The sequence below is a fragment of the Argentina silus genome, assembly GCF_951799395.1.
Source record: "Argentina silus genome assembly, chromosome: 8".
In the NCBI taxonomy this organism is placed as follows: domain Eukaryota; kingdom Metazoa; phylum Chordata; class Actinopteri; order Argentiniformes; family Argentinidae; genus Argentina; species Argentina silus.
The window spans coordinates 12,949,806-12,968,168 of NC_139662.1; the positions used below are offsets into that span (position 1 = coordinate 12,949,806).

The following is an 18,363-nucleotide window of genomic DNA, read 5'->3' on the forward strand; positions in this document are numbered from 1 at the left end:
GTAACTTTGAAAGCACACTTAAAGGGACATTTCACCCTTTTTTTTTTTTTAAGAACAGAATGGGAAAGACCAGCAGCATGACAGCTCCATTCACTCTTCAATAAATGTTTCTCAAAATCAGTACGGTTGTCCGTTGTTGTATACTTGTTTGTAAAGGTGAGCAAACAACAACAAACACATGGCAAGTTGTCCATTCTAAAGACGGTATTTCTGTCAAATAACGTGTTAGCATTGGTAGCTAGCTAGGCTACTAGCCGGCTGACTCCGACTCCAGGTGAACTCTAGAGTAGTAACCTACCCCCATCAGTTCCTATGGGAAAATGTGACGTGACGTTTCAATTGAAGTATTGCATCTATGCTGCAATATTGTACCTGCACACAGGCCAACTACAGAGCACTTGGAAGGTAAACAATTATGTAAACAATTGCCAAAGTAAAAAATATGTGTGAAATGTCCCTTTAACATCCAGTGTATGCATTTTACATTTACGGCATTTAAGCAGACGCCTTTATCCAAAGCGACTTGCAACAAATACATTTGTTTAAGTAAGTGAGTCTTGGTCTAGTGGCCTAGTAGGTCAAAAAACAGCAACAAAATGAAAATATTTGTACTCCGAGAGTGAAAGGCCCACAAAGACGGTGCCTAAAACAAGCACACACTTATTAAAATGCTTCAAACACTTGAGCTAACCACGAAAGCTTTGCCAGCAGAAAGCATATGGCTTCAATCTCCAAAAAAAAATAGAAAAAAAGTCAAAAACTGAGAACGCACACAACACACAAACACCACACCCAATGCCAGAAGTAGCACTCCAGCACCAGGAGCATCAACGATGTAGCATCCTCGACTCTAGTGGGAGGACAGCATGACACCAACTATCCTGTTGCACTGCCGTGTTTGAGCACAGACTGAAGCGCTAGTGAGTGAAACATCTTGCTTAGATGAATTTGAAACATCTCTGAAGCCCCACTTCCTGTGGTAACGTCACATCGCTGACTCTACCTTTAAGCTGGATATCACTACCGTCTGTCGACTGAGCTAGCCTTCCCTTAGGCCTGTGGGCCAGCCTTCCCTTAGGCCTGTGGGCCAGCCTTCCCTTAGGCCTGTGGGCCAGCCTTCCCTTAGGCCTGTGGGCCAGCCTTCCCTTAGGCCTGTGGGCCAGCCTTCCCTTAGGCCTGTGGGCCAGCCTTCCCATAGGCCTGTGGGCCAGCCTTCCCTTAGGCTTGTGGGCCAGCCTCCCCTTAGGCCTGTGGGCTAGCTATGCTGCCTACACCATGGCTCACTAGTTCACCATTAGCAGCACCACCGTTCCACACTACAGCCCCCTTGTTCCAGTGACTATACACATCTGCATGCCAGGTTAGGGACCATTCACATTTAAATAAATAAATAGATAATTAATAATGCTATTAACGCATGGAACAATCGTTGTGGAAAAAATCTTCAATTCCATTTTGCATGTGAACTGACCGCGACCCTGCTTCATGCACCATTATCACAATGTGGAAAACATGGCATTGCATGAAGTGAAAGTAACCAGGGAGGCTGTTTACCAACACGACAATCCTTAAGGGTATAAGGTTTATAGCCAAATTGCTGGGAGATAACAAGGTATAATGAGTGCATTAAGCTTGGTTTTGGTTACTTTTACAAGACCCACACTTTTCACATTGCCGAACGAGTGAAATAGAATAAGTCATATGTGACATTAGACAACATGATGTCAATGACCTACAGACCCGCGGGTGTATTTTGAGGGAATTGTTTGGGATTTTTCATATGCGATTCTATGCACTATATCTTGACAAATACACTCCTTTATCAGGAACACCTGTACACCTTCTCATAGTGGAGGTGGTGTGGGGAATGTTTTCTTGGCACTTTGGGCCCGTTAATACCAATCAATCATCGATTGAATGCCACAGCCTATTTAAGTATTGTTGCTGACCATGTGCACCCCTTCATGGCCACAATTTACCCATCTTCTAATGGTCACTTGCAGCATGATAATGCACCATGTCAAAGCAAAAACCATCTCAAACTGGTTTCATAAACATGACAATGAGTTCAGTGTTCTTCAGTGGCCTTCCCAGTCTTTGAGGATGTGGTAGAACGGGAGATTTACAGCTTGAAAGTGCACCTGAACAATCTGCAGGAATTGCGTGATGCGATCATGTCATCATGGACTAGAATCTCAAAGGAATGTTTCCAACATCTTGTGGAATCAATGCCACGAAGAATTGAGGCTGTTTTGAGAGCAACGGGAGGCCCTACCCAGTATTAGTATAGTGTTCCCATAAAGTGCTCAGTGTTATGCTGACACAAACACACCATCACCATGAGTGATTTTAATCTCCTTTTGTCGAGGGGGGGGGGTTACATTTTAGCCCCCTTAGAATGGTGTTTCCTGCCATTTAGGTTGTTTTTTTTCAGATGGGGCTCTCCAACATCAGCCTTCTGGGCTGTCACCGTAAGAAGACTATAATGTGAGGGATATGCCATGTACATTTAGCAGAGCAACCCGTCCCAAACACACAATCTGTACCCACAGCCTGAGTGGGAATGGAACCCTACTGCGTGTGGTGATCAAATTCAGAGGATTTGTTTTTCGCTCTAAATCAAATATGTTCACAACTTTATACATTATACCATTACTGTTAACGATGCCTATAGTGAGGGTACACTCTTCATCTGTGGATTTAAAACCTCCTCCCCAACTAACCTGAATTTCCAGTGAATGCATTGATTTGTTGTAATTCTGCCAGATAGGTGCTTGAGGTTCTGACAACCATCAAGCCCCTCTTCATGTGTCATGACAGGATAGGCTCCTCCAGCAACAACAATACAGAATGCACACTGGGCACTGTTTCAATTCAACTGAAGGACACACACACACACACACACACACACACACACACACACAATACACACATACACACAGGAAATGGGACAGAGAGGAAGGGCATTTCAGTCAGGGAGAGAAGCATGCAGACAAAGCTTATTCGTGCACACACTAACACGCACGTGAGAAGCTGTGTGATGTAGAAACTGACTATTGACAAAAAACAGAACGGACATAATTTCTGTCACAAGACTATGTTCTTCCCGCAAAGAAGGGAAAGTTAAAAACGGAATCCATAAGGAATCAAGGGGCCAGATGGTGCATAAGTTAGGCCTGTCGGGGCTCTCCTAGATGTCTGGAGAGAAAAAGTGACACAGACTAACCTATGCCACAGTATGAAGATGGAGAAAATCCTCACACACCCACCCAGAGAACTAGAGCAAACGCACTCTGCCTGTCTCCATATTTGAGTGGTGGAGTCTATGAGGCTTTGTATTATGTCAGTGACAATGACAACTAGCCTAGAATGAATTGGAGAGAATATCAAGTGACATCCTAACAAGTAACATTTGAGGAACCTCTGGGCGATCGCAATGTATTGCAATACTAGTATCGTGAGCCCTGTAACGTGACACGTATTCTATGGTGAGGTCCTTGACTCAGCCTGAATACATAACTGGTAGCTCTGCTAGGGTTGGGTGTCGAGGGTGAAGGGGGCTCGGGGTTGTTTCTGGTCAGGGCCTACCTGTCCTGACCCAATAAGACGCTCATCGTTTACCAATCCCTTCCATGTCTCCTCAACACATGCCTGGGTCGCTTTCAGGAGGAGATGGCAACGCACGGAACTAGGACTTTGCAGATTGAAAAGCTGTGAGTAGATTACTTACTCTACATGTCAGACAAGGAATGTCTGATCTACCCAGTAGATTTCTACCTTAATTTCTTTTATTTATCTAGAGAAGCTCTGGTGTTCCAGTGTTAATAGTTGGCCCCTCCTCTTCCTTTGAAACGTTGTGATTAGCAAGATCAGACTCTTGTCGCCTGCAGCTTTCCCCACTCCAAAGGGAGGCACTTTAAACACCAGTTCAAAGACCTTCCTGTCCCACATATTTTAAACACTCACATACACAATGGCACATTTCCCTGAAAATGTCACCAGAATCCTGTACTTCTCAAATAAGAAACCTGGAGTCTGACTTGAAAACAATGGCCAACTATAAGCTCAGCCAGTCCTTTTCCACAAGTGCACATATCAATAGCACAATAGATACTACCATGTCTGGTTCTCTTAATTATCAATCTATCTCTGCTAGATGGAATTGGCAGGCTGCACAAGAGATTGTGGTTATTTGTCGAAAGACAAGTGTGGCGTGGCGATCCATATTTCATGAAATCCACAGACATGCAATGTATTAAGCAAATATCAATGTGTTTTTTGGGGGCTTGTTTCAAATGATGTGGACGAGATGGGGCTGCACATTGCACAAGTCCACACATGCCTGTCTCCCTCATGCATCATCTCCCTCTGATGCAAAGGATGCAATTCATGTGTTTCTGTAGTTCAAGTATACACAAGTCGGTGCAGTCCAATCAGCGGTGAGAAGGGCACACACGCTAGTTTGCTAGATATGTGTTGACCAGAAATAACTCGTTCTGAGCGACACCCTGAACATGGAGTCAGTGAGGAAAGTCTTCATCAGAAAAAGAAATCTATGCTCGGACCAGGGGCCATTGGCAGTTACAATGCTAGAAAAAGGAACTACTTTTTTTTTTTTTAATGCATGTAATTTATTTACAGTCGAGAAACCGTACAGGGGGGTAAGTGGGGATGAAGAGGTCTTTTGGAGGGACAGTCAAGATGTAGCCTGAAGAGATGGGTCTTAGTCTACGGCGGAAGGTAGGTTGTGAGTCTGCGGTCCTGACAACAGTGGGAAGGTCGTTCCACCAGCAGGTCGCCAGGACAGTGAAAAGCTGTGACCGAAAAGCGCGACTGCCACATCCACGTAGAGGCGGCGGTGCCAGGCGGCCGGCCAAGGTACAAAAGCGGAGTGAGGGGGGGGGCAGGGGTTTGGGGACTGACCATTGCTTGCAAGTAGGGAGGGGCTTTTCCCTTTGCCGCCTGGCGAGCACCAGGGTCTTGAATCTGATGCGAGCTGCTACTGGGAGCCAGTGAAGGGTGCGAATGAGAGGGGGGGGATGGGAGAATTTGGGGAGATTAAACACCAGACATGCGGCAGCATTCTGGATGAGCTGCCTAGGTTTGATGGCGGAGGTGGGGAGCCTGGTCAAGAGTGCGTTGCAGTAGTCATGGCGGGGGAATCACAAGTGTCTGGACCAAGAGTTGTGCTGCTTCTCTTGTGAGGAATGGACGTATCCTTCTGATGTTGTAGAGGAAGAATCTACAGGAGCGTGCCAACATTACTGAAAAAAGAGATTTGGTAGAGAGGGAGAACAGTAAGAGCCCTAGGACAGAGCCCTGGGGGACCCCAGTGGTGAGGGCTCATGGAGAGGACAGCGATCCTCTCCACGTCGACTGGTAAGCGATCGGCCAGGTAGGATGCAAACCAGGAGAGTACAGAGGCCGAGATGCCCAGTTCTGAGAGGGTGGAGAGAAGGATCAGGTGGTTTACTGTGTCAAATGCAGCAGACAGGTCCAGAAGAATGAGAACAGGGGAGCGGGAGGAAGCTCGAGCAGAGTGGAGGGCCTCCGTGCAAGGAGAGCAGCAAGGAGAGCAGTCTCAGTAGAGTGCCCAGTCTTAAAGCAAGATTGGTGAGGGTCAAGGAGGTTGTTCTGAAGGAGATTGTGAGACAGTTGGTTAGAGACAGCAAGGTCAAGGGTTTCAGATAAGAAGGAGAGAAGGGATACCGGTCTATAGTTATGAACAGCAGACGGGTCAAGAGTTGTTTTTTTGAGAAGAGGCTTGACTTTGACTGTCTTAAAGGCAGCTGGGACAGATCCTGTGGATAGAGGAATTGATTATGGTGGTAAGGAACAGGAGGAGGAAATGGAAATTGATTTGGAAATGGATTGGAGAAAGGGGGAGGGGATAGGATCGAGAGGGCAGGTGGTTGCCCGCTTGGATGTGACCGGTTTTAGAATATCATCAGGGGAGAGAGGGGAAAGAGCTGATAAATCAGAGACCGAGTGTAGCGCAGTGGGTTTGGGAGGAGTGGTAGCAGTGTTGGAGAGAGGTAGAGAGAAAGAGCTGCTAATGTCATCAACCTTCTTTTCAAAGTAGGTGACAAAGTCATTCTCAGACAGGGAGGAGGGAGGGGGGGGGAGGTGGGTTGAGGAGTGAGGAGAATGTGGAGAACAGTTTCCTTGGGACAGAGGCAGAGGATTTGGAATGGCAGTAAGAAGCTTTAGCAGCTGATGCAGAGGAGGTGTAGTTGAGGAGGAGAGAGAGATATGGTTTGGGTCATCAGGAAGGCCGGTTTTACTCCATTTCCTCTCAGCTGCCCGGAGCCCTATTCTACAAGCTTGCAGGGTTTCAGACAGCCAAGGAGCGTGTGGAGAGGATAGTGCTGGCCTTGAGGTCAGTGGACAGAGAGTCGAAGGATGAGGAAAGAGTGGACAGGAGGTTGGAGGAGGCTGCATCAGTGGATAGAAGGGAGAAGGATTCAACAGAGGGTATGGAGTATAAGACAGAGGAAGAGAGAGCGGTGAGGGAGAGGGTACGCAGGTTGCGATGAGAGGACACACTGTGGGTAGAGTCTGACAGGTAGGGGGTGGATTTGAGGGGAAGGGAGAAGAATACAAACTGATGATCAGAAACTGGAAGAGGGGTAACAGTAAGGTTGAAGGTATGGGAGGATCTGGTGAAGACAAGGTCGAGCTGATAGCCCGCCTTATGAGTTGGAGGAGAGTGGGACAGGGTAAGGTCAGAGCGGTGTGCCGTCCTCAGGGAAGAAGCTGAGAAGGACATCCATCTCTTCTAAGAAGTCGCCAAGCTGACCTGGGGGATGATAGATAACAACAATGCAAAGTTTGACAGAGGAGGTGACAGAAACAGCATGGAATTCGAAGGTGGATATGGACAGGTGCGACAGGGGAAGGACATTATGTGACTACTTAGTGAGATGAGGAGTCCTATGCCTCCCCCTCGACCAGAGAGTCTAGGGGAATGAGAGAAGGAGCAGGCATCAGAGAGGACTACCGGAGTAGCTGTGTTTTCCGGTGTAATCCATGTCTCTGTGAGACCATGGAAGTGGAGGGACATGAAGTAGGCACAAGCTAAGACAGCCTCTACTTTCCGGACCACTGACCGGCAGTTCCAAAGTCCTCCCGTGACAGTGAGGTTGTGGTCAGTTGAGCATGGTGGGTAGATTAGATGGGTTGCGAGCGGAGGTGTAACATCTATGTGTCCTCCTGAGGGATGAAATAACAGGAATGGGGAGAAAGCACATTGTAATATTTGCCGGTATAGAGACAGAGGGTTTGTGGGCAATACAAGATGTAGGTAGCGCTCAATATAGTCAGAGTAGCGGAAAAAATTATCAAATAGAATAAAAATACTTAGTTGTTTGACCTTCCTCCATGGACTCCACAGATTTCGTGTCATGAGGCTGTCGCTCTTTGACCGTCAGGATAGAAGTGCAGATTCTGTAATTGCTGATGACATAGCAGGGTTGCAGCACCTCCCACCTAACGATCAGTTCACGACCAGACAGACTTCACCACTCAGTCCAAATGTATTTAGTTCTAGTCAAAGCTGAGTAGGGACTTAAATACCTTGCAGAGAAGTTTCAACCCCTCCCACTGGAGATTGACAGCAATTGGTTTCAAGCAGATTGTTTTCAACAGAAACTAGGTCCCATGGCTTCAGGCAGGATAGCCACAGCAATACTACCAGCAACACACTGAGTTAAACCAGATTAAATTAACTTACTCAGTCTGGAGACAGACTTCATCGCTCAGTCCAAATGTATTTACCACAAGGCTTTGCAGTGACATATGGGCCCAGTTTATAAATACATGCATTGGCCACAGTCAAACCCATAAATGGCACATGGCTTTGTAGCACTGGATGCTGATACAGGCAGGGAACAGTCAAGTAGGGTCTGGCTCCTGAACCCGGCCCCGCCCTGAACCGGATCAATTAGTCATTCAAATGTCATTTATGTAACACATTTCATACATGAATGCAATGTGCCTCACAAAAAGATTAAAACTGTTAAAACAAGACGCATACGGCAAATGATCCCATATTTGGAAGGAAGGAAGAGTGAGCTGCTGTTGATCTGTACACTTTCTGCATATGCAGCTATATATAATTGCCAACAGCGTATATGATGCAAGATTCAATTAACTGTGTCAATAGGTTAGGGAATGGTATGTGGTTTTACATTAAAACAATCATCTCAACTCAGCCAGTTTGGCAAACTAGCTAACCGGCAATTACTTGTTTAAAAAAAAAAAAAAAAAAACATCCCCTAACCTACCTTATGTATGCAGTCACCTTTTGATATGCAAAGGTACTTGGTCCCACTGATCATCCTGCTCTGAATCGATTCACATCTTGGGAGTGCTATATGCACTCCCTGGCTTTCTTGTCCATCCTGTATCCCTTACATATAAATGCTCTTATCCCTGTACCGAGCGGATATCCCTGAACGTCTGAATGCTCTCTGAAACCATCAATCCGCCTAGATCCTCACAAAGAATAGAATGATCTGGGACCATATCATCATACTCCTCTGCCATGCATGGAGGGGGGTGGGGGGGTGGGAGAGGAAATATCTGCTGGAAAAAAAAAAGATTTCTTTCTCTAAGGATCTAAAGGAGAATGCGCATGGACTTACAATGCTGCATTAGGAAATGTGTAGCTAAACACCACCTAGTCAATGTCTTGTCACTGGAATAACTAGCTAGGGCGCGTTTGTAAGTGGTGCTATTCCAATCAGTTAGCGCGTCAGTATGTCAACCAAAAACATTTAAATACATGCATCTCTATCTAAAGCAAGAACCCCGGCCGTTAAGATGGCTTTATGCTACGCAACCAGCGGATCGGAACCTTAGGCTGGGGTTATTCCCTGACCCTAGGCGCCGACCTCTCGAGCTACTCCTGACAAAAGGCCTGCCTAGCTAGCTTAGTAGCTAGCTATATGCAAACAGACATAACAACAACCTCATTTGTAGACAGCTCAATTCAAATTGGCTAATATATTAGCAATGCATGCAATAGTGCATGGCGTTGAGAATACAGTGACTATGGGGTTTCACTGTCAAACAATGGCAATAGCTAGCCCTTTTAGTCTGTGTGTGGTGTGTGGTATGTTAGCGAGCTACTAGCCAGCTCGCTAACTCGCTAGCAAACAAAGGGTCAAACGGGGAGGCAGGCGTATCCGTATGCTAGCTCGCCAGCCAACTACTCGTCAGCTCAGGCTGTCTGATACTGTCAACAATGAACGTTAGCTTAGCTAGCTTACAAGCCACCGGTCAGGGGATGGCTGGTCCGAAGAATATAGCTTACTACGTTGGTGTGTGGCCCTCAGATGCATAGGAGCATGTAATTAAAAACGAATAGTGTTATTGTAAGCCTGCCTGGCAGTGCACATCTCAAACACCCCCCTCGCGTACAGAACGTACACCTCGCTAGCTAGCCATCTAGCTTGCTGCGTGCATCACCAGCACAGCAAGCCGTGATCGGGCTAGCAGGCTAAGATTACCGAGGTTCCAAGCAATCTTTGTTCGATTGCTGTGGTCATTTCCCCTGACGCTGTCAGTGACTAAGAACCCAAATTAAAGACGGATTATAAAAGTATATTACCATGCGAGCCGCCTCAGCCCACGTGCGTTCCTTCTTTCTCTTCTGTTTGTCCTTCATTTCCTCCCTTCTTCGTAGCTAGGCTGTCCTCTTGGGCTGTGTCCGTGTCTCAGCTGGCTCCAAGCAAAACCGCCTGAACCGAAGCTTAGCAAAATACGATCGGTGTGTTAGGAAACCGTGTGCGCTAGTGAGCAAGCTAACTAGCCGTCTTCTCCCCGTCTTCACACAAGCCTTACGAGCTGGCTACCGCTGGCTATAAATCTAAATGTGTTGTGGCTTTACTCTAACGCAGTCGACCAGTAGCGTATGTGACTGAAGGCTAAGCTACCTAGTAAACACACCGGGGGCAGTAACGGTAACCAGCGAAGCCCTGTAGTACGACGAGCGCCTCTGGTGTAGCCAGCTAGCATACTGCAGGAAACCCTCACTTTGGAATGCAAGGCGGAGAGAACACAACAACGGGGTCAAAGGTCAAACTCACTGCAGGAATGCAACACAAAACAACTTTCCCCACCCCCTTTCCCACTCCCTCCCCCTCAGTCGCCCTACAAATCATGCGATGCTATTAGGAGACACAGAGAACAAGCTATTGGGGCTCTTTTTGGGCTGTTCTTTTTTTAAGGAGCCACAACGGCACCACTGAAAATATGTCAAATGAATTCTTTTGAGATCCGAATTTCTGAGTGTACGGCTCTTCAGTGAGAAAATTCACATTTTTACAGTTGCCATGTCGGACTGAGCAAATTCCTGAGGAGGAAATGTAAACACACATTAAACACACGCACACACACAATTTATAACACAGTCATTAATTAAGCATTCTTCTCAATGCTGCTTCTATAAAATAATATTACACCAAGACAGGACAGAACACAGAGGGCAGGTAGCACAAGGAAGGTTATCCAAAGGGCCTTGACAAGACATGACAGTGAATAGGCACGTTTACATAGGTGTGTTGTTTGATGGTTCTTGAAGGTGGCTTGGGTGTCAGTGTGTCTAATGTGTTGGGAGAGAAGATTCCAGAGCTTGGGTGCTGAGCAACTGAATGCTCAAACAACCATGGGGGTTGGAAGGTTGGAAGGGGGAGGCGAGGAGACCCTCTGAGGTTGTCGGCCTACAGGGGGGTCAGAGAGGTAGGATGGTGCCAGGTGGTGGAGAGCTTTATATGTGAGGAGGAGAGTTTTTAAGTCAATGCTGTATTTTACAGGCAGCCAGTGAAGTTTGATGAGGTTGATGAGATTTTCAATTGGCAGTGTGATTGAGTCCAGGACTAGGTCTGGGAAACTGAGAGTTAAATGCCAATTTTAGTGTGGTACCAATTCTAACACTTCAATAACACTCACAGGGAACGTAAAGCAGACCAATATTTATTACAACAGTGTGCGAAACCAAATACACCTCTGTGTCCCGCGTGCATTAGATTGTATGAGTACCTAGTCAATTCTTGACCACCTGACCTGCCATATTATCAACATGTAATGCAAAGTTTATCCTCAAGGTGGCACTGCATGTGCCGCCTGTCTCCAGACAGTAAGCAGTAAACAGATTTCCACACTTTAAGTTGACATTTTCTCTTATATAATTAACCCACCTTTAAACATTGTTAAAAGAGAAGTTTATATGCATTCTGGTTAAAGTGCTGTGAGTATTATGGGTCTGCAACTTGTGTGTCAACACATGGTTTGAGAGAGCGTTATGTCGTCCTCTTGATGCTGGGGAATGGAACTACAAGAGAAAAAAACAAGTCAACAATTCCTCAGGTCCTTATGTATGAGTTAAATGGAGAGTAAATCCCATATAATAATAATAATAATAATAATAATAATAATAATAATAATAATAATAATAATAATAATAATAATAAATTTCATTTGTAGTGCTTTTCATTTGTACAATCTCAAAGTACATACAGCTGAGTGCATTAAAAACAGAAACACAAACAAGACACTTAAAAACAAAAACAAAAAGAGCAATACAGGAAGGCCTGTCTAAAGAGGTGTGTCTGTGAGCCTGATTTGAAGGAGGAGAGTGTCAGGGCTGTCTTGAGGTCCCCCGGAAGCTCATTCCAGAGGCAAGGGGCGGCAGAACAGAAATATATATTCTGATTCATGATATATTGTCTATGCAAAGCACCTCTTTATGCCTGAGGGTGGGCCTTCGGATTGCAAGTTCAAGCTATCTACTATGCTGAGTAACCAGGGCTCCACATGACTGTGGATAGCAGACCTGGTGTGAATGAAATGGTTATTATAGAATGCCATAGCATTTAGCATGCTAATACTGGCTGGCTATCCAGCTATCAGCTGCCTATTTGAGATATTCAGAACCGTGTGTGAATGTATGTCACTGTCAGTGCTTGAGTTAGGCCAGTAAATAACACTGCTGCTTGACTACCAGTCGTTGACGGTATATGGTACCAGCACCTCTTACAGAATATTTACTCGAAAATATGAACACTGGTCCTGTAAAATTAACCAGCACCTAAAATGAGTAGCCTACCGTTTTCATTCCACTTCAAGCCCTAGTGTGTGTGTGTGTGTGTGTGTGTGTGTGTGTGTGTGTGTGTGTGTGTGTGTGTATGTGTGTGTGTGTGTGTGTGTGTGAGCAAACATACTTGTGCAAGATTTCCTGCTTCTGTGCTACTCTAGTGTCTTTCTGCATATATATCTCAGCCTGGATTTCCTCTCATTTAACAAAAACCTGTGGTACAAAACAGTAACATCATAATGATGGGTATACCAACCCTAAAATGTTACACAAGGACTATCTTCAATCTCTCTCTCTCTCTCTCTCACTCACACACACACACACACACACACACACACACACACACACACACACACACACACACACACACACACACTTCCCTGTCTCAGTCCCCCCACCCATACTCCTCTTTTGTTGTTTGTAATAACCAGTCAACAGTGGGTCTACTTTTTCAGGGAATAATAGAAAAATGTACCTATACATCTCACAAGCGCCGAAAGTTCAAAGAAATCTGGGTGGTGTGTACCTACCTGAGATGCATGTTATCCAAAGTGAAGTTCCCTCTGAGCGCTGATCGTGGGTCAGTTTTAACGCCAAAAGTTTGTCAAAGTGGCGTGACGTCACGCTCCCACAATGCACGCGCTCTCCAACTTCAGCGCCGCGCAGGAGAGCCAGGCCCCAAAAAGAATATGATTTAAAAAAATTGGTAAAATTATTTGATCAACGATCTGAGAGAAAAGGACCCAGGAAGCCATTCGGAAAGTTCTCAAGGTACGTTTTCGCCAAGTTTGGAGGGAAAGTGATCACATTATACGCTGCCAACTTGATAGTAAAATCGACTCATGCTGCCGACTTGTGAGCCCAAGTTCGATGACATAAACTTGCTGAATTGCCCTAAATTTAAAAACAGCAGTGATCTTGATTGTGTTTTTGTTTTCACTGCTATTGAAACTAATAAGCACGTTTCCGCGGTGTCATAGGCTATAATTCTTTCAGAATGCAGAAATGTAAATCGCGTTTTTATGCGATCACGCGTATTGTGAACGCTGCCTGCCTCATTTTCAAACATAATATGAATACGTCAGGTTTAATGAAGCTGATTTGTCTGTATTCTTACTGCTACTACACTTCCTATCACGTATAAACTTTGAGTTTCATTGTTCATGTGTTCTGATGAACATATTTTCAGAAATGACCTGATGAATGAAACTTCGAATTAATTAGTAGTAGGATGTGATGATATTTTTGGGACACCCTTGATTTGGTTTCCACTGACACAAACCCTTCGAACTACATTTTTATTATCGGATTTTCTTTTTCTTTTTTTTTTCTTTTTTTTGTAGAGTGGCCCAATAAATTAAACGAATAGACTCAATACCAATTGGAGACTCACCATTCCAGGTCCCGCAGGAAGGCACTGTCTATCCTGAATATGAAAGGTAGTGTAGTGCAATACCTGAAGGGCTTCTATCTATAAAACTGAATGACACATTCGTAATATCACTCTCATCTGTCCAAAAACATTTGTTCCAGAACTCATCTTTGTATTTACAGCAACCTAGGTTCCCAACCCTTTTGGTCTTGATTTAGGAGTGGTTGTCTTTTGGTAGCTCTAGCCTCTGTAACTTATATTCTTATATTCTTAACTCTATTCTTATATTATTCACGTTTCAGCAACATCAGAATTAATTTAGAAGTAACAGAAACATGTCCTCGGACTGCTCACTTATATTAACATGTCCCAAGACTCATTGGGCAAGAAAATACCTAAAACAGACTGCAAAGGCATCCAGAGACGTCACACTGCCAACTGATAATGTTATTGCATGCAGGGGATATGCAACTTTAGACTACATGAAAGAGCACTTTACTCAAAAAGTCTCTCTCTCTCTCTTTTTTCTTCTTCTCATCAGTCCACCATAAGTATGGTCCCTAAATATAATTAGATATATATATAGATATATATCATACAAGCCTCATAGACATCCTAATGACAAGCTTATATTTAATTCCTGGAAAAGTGAGATGATGATGCGTTTTGACACGTCAATGTATACAATACAGTACTGTAACCCTAATATGACATATTGAAACTCAGATTCACAAAGTTTGTACAATAAGATAACCTGCCTTGATACAGTTTGGTTTAATCAGAATGAAGGGACCAGTGAGTATTGGAACAAAGGGTTGAGAGGGGGCGGGAGAGTCTCCAGAACGATTAAAGTGTTTGATGACTGTCAAATCTCAAGCATTAAGTCAAGTGAAATGTACTGTATGAAATAAACACTATTTACTTGCCAAGTAAGCCTTATTCATGTAGCTAATTGCACCCTGTATCGATACAAAGTAATCTCACTGTTATACAGGGTTACAGTACTTCGCCATACAATATAAGTGTTTACTTAAAGAAAAGCAGCTGTAAGTAAATTATTTACATTTCACTGAGTGCTTATGGTGAGATACTGAGTGGAGAGGGTAAGGGTTTAGGTTAGGCATTTGCACTAGGCTTAGTTTAAAGGTTAGGGCGAGGCATTGACAGAGTTGTTAATGCCTCACAACAACATCAAGTAGTGGACTGTATCGGTTATCTGTTAAAATGCTCCTAGAAGGTTACCCCAGAGTCGTTTATCATAATGTTTTGTGTTTTTTCTTATTTTTTATAGGGCTGTGATCATGGAAGACCGCCGCTCATATTCAACCACTGCTCTGGCTGTGGTGGCTCGGTGAGACAGTGAGTCCAGGCCACCCTTTTGGAAACACACACACACACACACTGGGACACACACACACACTGGGACACAGACAAACACACATCCAGTCAGAGCCTTGAAGGCTGATTGTGTGACTCCTCTCCTCCCATCTGTTCGGCCCTTTTGGGTTGCTATGGCAGCTGCTGCCACGGAAACCCCCTGCCGGATAGAAGCTTGCACTGGAAAGGGAGCACGGACTGTACATCGTCTTGAAGGAACACAAAACACTCAACAAGCAACACCAGGCACTCCACACACCTCTCTCCATTGACAGTGCCAAAGGTCTCAAGTTTGATGGTTCACTCTTCAAATACTCCATGAGTGTTCTGTCCGTCTGGTCAGGCTTATGGCCAGTCGCCCTCTGCAGAAGAGCCAGAGCTGTCCCCTCTGCTAGAGGATGTTCCAACAGAAGGACCACCTAAAGAGTCATCTGCCTGCCAACCACCCCAACAGACAGGTTTTCCAGTGCCAGGAGTGCAGCAAGCAGTACAACACCCAGCTGGGCTACAGGCGCCACCTGCTGGCCGCCCACGCCCCTGCCCGCGCCGCCGCCCTCTCTGACGAGCTCCCCTGTCCGGAGGGGGTGCCGTCCCTGCTGGAGCAGCTGGGCAGTCACACTGACAGGCCTCTGCCACTGGAGGGTGCCGCTCCGGTCAGGGAGAGGAAGTACTCATGCGAGCGCTGTGATCGGCGCTTCTACACCCGCAAGGACGTGCGGCGCCACGCGGTGGTGCACACGGGCCGCCGCGACTTCCTGTGCCCGCGCTGCGCCCAGCGCTTCGGCCGCCGGGACCACCTGACGCGCCACCTGAAGAAGAGCCACGCCCAGGAGGCGGCGCTGACGCCCACGGACACACCCACCGCCCCCACGGCCACGCCCATCCACGCCACCCCCGGCCCTGTGAAGGAGGAGCCCAGCCCGGTGACATGTGACATGGGGCCCTCTTCCAAGGAGCCCCCCGAGGCCTTCCCATTAGACATGTACAATTCGTACCCGCTGCAGCCCATGTCCAACCCAGGGATAGGCCACCATCACTCCTTCATGCAGGGCTCCCTGTCCACGTCCATGGGGGTGGGCCGCCACATGCCGCCCCCCTCACCCCACCACCACCACCACCCCCACCACCTCCAGCCCCAGGCCCAGGCCCAGCCTCAGGCCCAGCAGCAGCCTTACACCCACATGCCCAGGTACCAGCATGCATCTACCTCATACCCCCGCACTGACATAGAGAGCTTCCTCATGGACCTGCAGAGCGGCCTGCCCCCACACCTAACGGCAGCCTCCTCCTCCGCCTCCTCCTCTGCCTCCCCCCAGAGGGAGGTGCTCCAGGAGGCCCAGGCCGGGCCAGGGGCCGGGGACACCCACCTTTTGTCCAGGAGCCCCACTCTCTCCTCGGCTGAGCTCTCGTGCGCTGCTAACATGGACCTTGGCCCTCTCCTGGGCTTCCTGCCCTTCGGCTTGCCCCCCTACAGCGCTCATATGAGTATGGGAGGGCTGGTGATGGGCTACCCCGCTACCTCCACCTCCACTGCCCCCTCCTCCTCCTCCACCCCCCTGCACTCTCAGGCCCCAGGACCCTTCACCCTCCTGCAGCCTCCACAAGCCCACCCTCCCCAGGGCCTGGGACCTCACCACCACAACCAGCTACCTCAGGGGTTCAGCAGCCCTGGCATGAGCACTTCCACCTCCCTACCTCGATATTACCAGGCCTTCCAACAGTGAGCAGCTTGATACTGTACGTTACCACAACATGTCATCCCACACGAGAGGAACGTCTCCAGAAAGACTTGGAATACATGACTGACAAAATGGTATTCTCTTTTGAAATGGGGGGCGGGGGGGAGGGGGGTATTTTGCATGAGCCTTTAGTCCTTAAGAATGATGCTAATTTAGCTTTTGGTGCTATAATTGCTAATTTGAGCACATTTTCTTGATGTCGACAACAAATCACCTCATCAGTATTACCTCATCCAATAAAAAAGAAACTTGAGAGTAGGGAAAATATGGAGTTATCTTTAAGCAACCAAAATCGAAGATGTTTTGCCGGAACTTGTTAATAATGGTTGCACTTAGGAAAGGAACGTCCACATGTTTTCTTTTTTTTTTTTTTACAATGATGGACACGTGCTACGTGACACCTGCCACTCATATTTTATTTTCAATAAGGTGCGTGGGAGTCACTTTCTTATGACAATGTTCAATGCTAGATATTTCACAACCGTTTCCATATAAGTTTACTGGTGTGTCACGTAATACTTATATTTACATAGATACCAGAAATGCCTAATTTGTTACTGGATTGGGTTACACCATACTTGCATAGAATTGACCGTATCTTGTATTCAGAGCTAAACATTGTCATGAGCCTTGAAATGTTGCACCTATGTCTTAAAATGCTACTGCCGTGCCTCTTTAGGGTGACTAATCTCTTGACTGGGTTTAAGCACTTATGACATTATGAAAAGACAGAGCTGATGTCTTATGAAATAAGAAAAAAAACAACTTGTCATTATTTTACCTCAACAAACAAGCGCTCCTACAACTTTGTGGGTTATGATACTTTTTGTAATCTTCTTTTCTAGTTACTTTCTTTGGCTCTTAAGTGCCATTAGGTCTAAAGTGAAAATGTAGATTTTATGAATCTAAAGGTTGTTGTTGTTTTGCTACAACAGACAGTGACCCATAAACTTGCTACCTCTATCGTCTCCTATTAAAGTACATGGATATGTAACAATTTAGCAGTTTGACAAATGAAGGTATGGAAGATGATTTGGAAAACACCTCTCCTCCTTCAACATTGCTGTTTTTACTCATTTACCAGTAGTTGTGTAACCTAACCTGATATATATCAGTTTATCCATGCCCATGATGATTTTATACTTGTTGACTACCTCAGAGAAGTGCAACTGGTTACTCTCCATGTAATTACAGAGAAAACAGTTTATTTTTTTCAGTCGAACAAACGCACATTCTTTATAGCTATAGTTTTGTATTGAGGTTAGCCTAGTACATTGATGAAGGGATGTTAGCACAACAGTAATGTTCCCATCAAACATGATGAATGATTGGATTCTATCCAATTGTATTGTGGGGTTTGTTTGCTCGGAGCACTTCTGATATGCAGGTATCACTTCCTCAATTTTGTTAATTTAGGACAATGTTCTAGCTGTTTGTACTATCACCCTGTAGTGTAGAAGAAAGGAGAATGGCCGAACTGCTCTTTTCACATTATCATTGAAGCGTTTTCCTATTGTCAGAATGTAAAATAATAAAGTACTCTTTTAGATTTGATAGATTTCTCTTTCTTTCACAATGAACTACCTTTCCTTTTTTAATCCAGAAATGCTAATCGCTAATTTTATATTATTCGATTATTTGTATTGAATGACCAAAGGTTGAGTAAACACAGCAAAGGGTAGATGAAACTGAACAATATGTATTTTTCAAGGGTGGATGTCTTTATTCATCTGCTGAAAAGTAATGTACGCATGTCCATCTTATTTGCAGGTTCAGAG

At 45.6% G+C, this 18,363-nt stretch overlaps 1 protein-coding gene across 1 annotated transcript; it reads left to right on the forward strand.

The window, feature by feature from the left end:
* The first annotated feature begins 12,761 nt into the window (after positions 1–12,761).
* On the forward strand, positions 12,762–16,731 carry plagx (pleiomorphic adenoma gene X). The gene is made up of 2 exons (XM_083674710.1): positions 12,762–12,868; positions 14,761–16,731. The coding sequence occupies exon 2, from the start codon at positions 15,245–15,247 to the stop codon at positions 16,568–16,570; it is 1,326 nt and encodes a 441-aa protein (XP_083530836.1). The 5' UTR covers positions 12,762–12,868; positions 14,761–15,244; the 3' UTR covers positions 16,571–16,731.
* The last annotated feature ends 1,632 nt before the right edge of the window (positions 16,732–18,363 follow it).

Coding starts and splice junctions, on each gene's coding strand:
- plagx (XM_083674710.1), top strand. CDS start 15,245: ATGTTCCAACAGAAGGACCACCTAAAGAGTCATCTGCCTGCCAACCAC.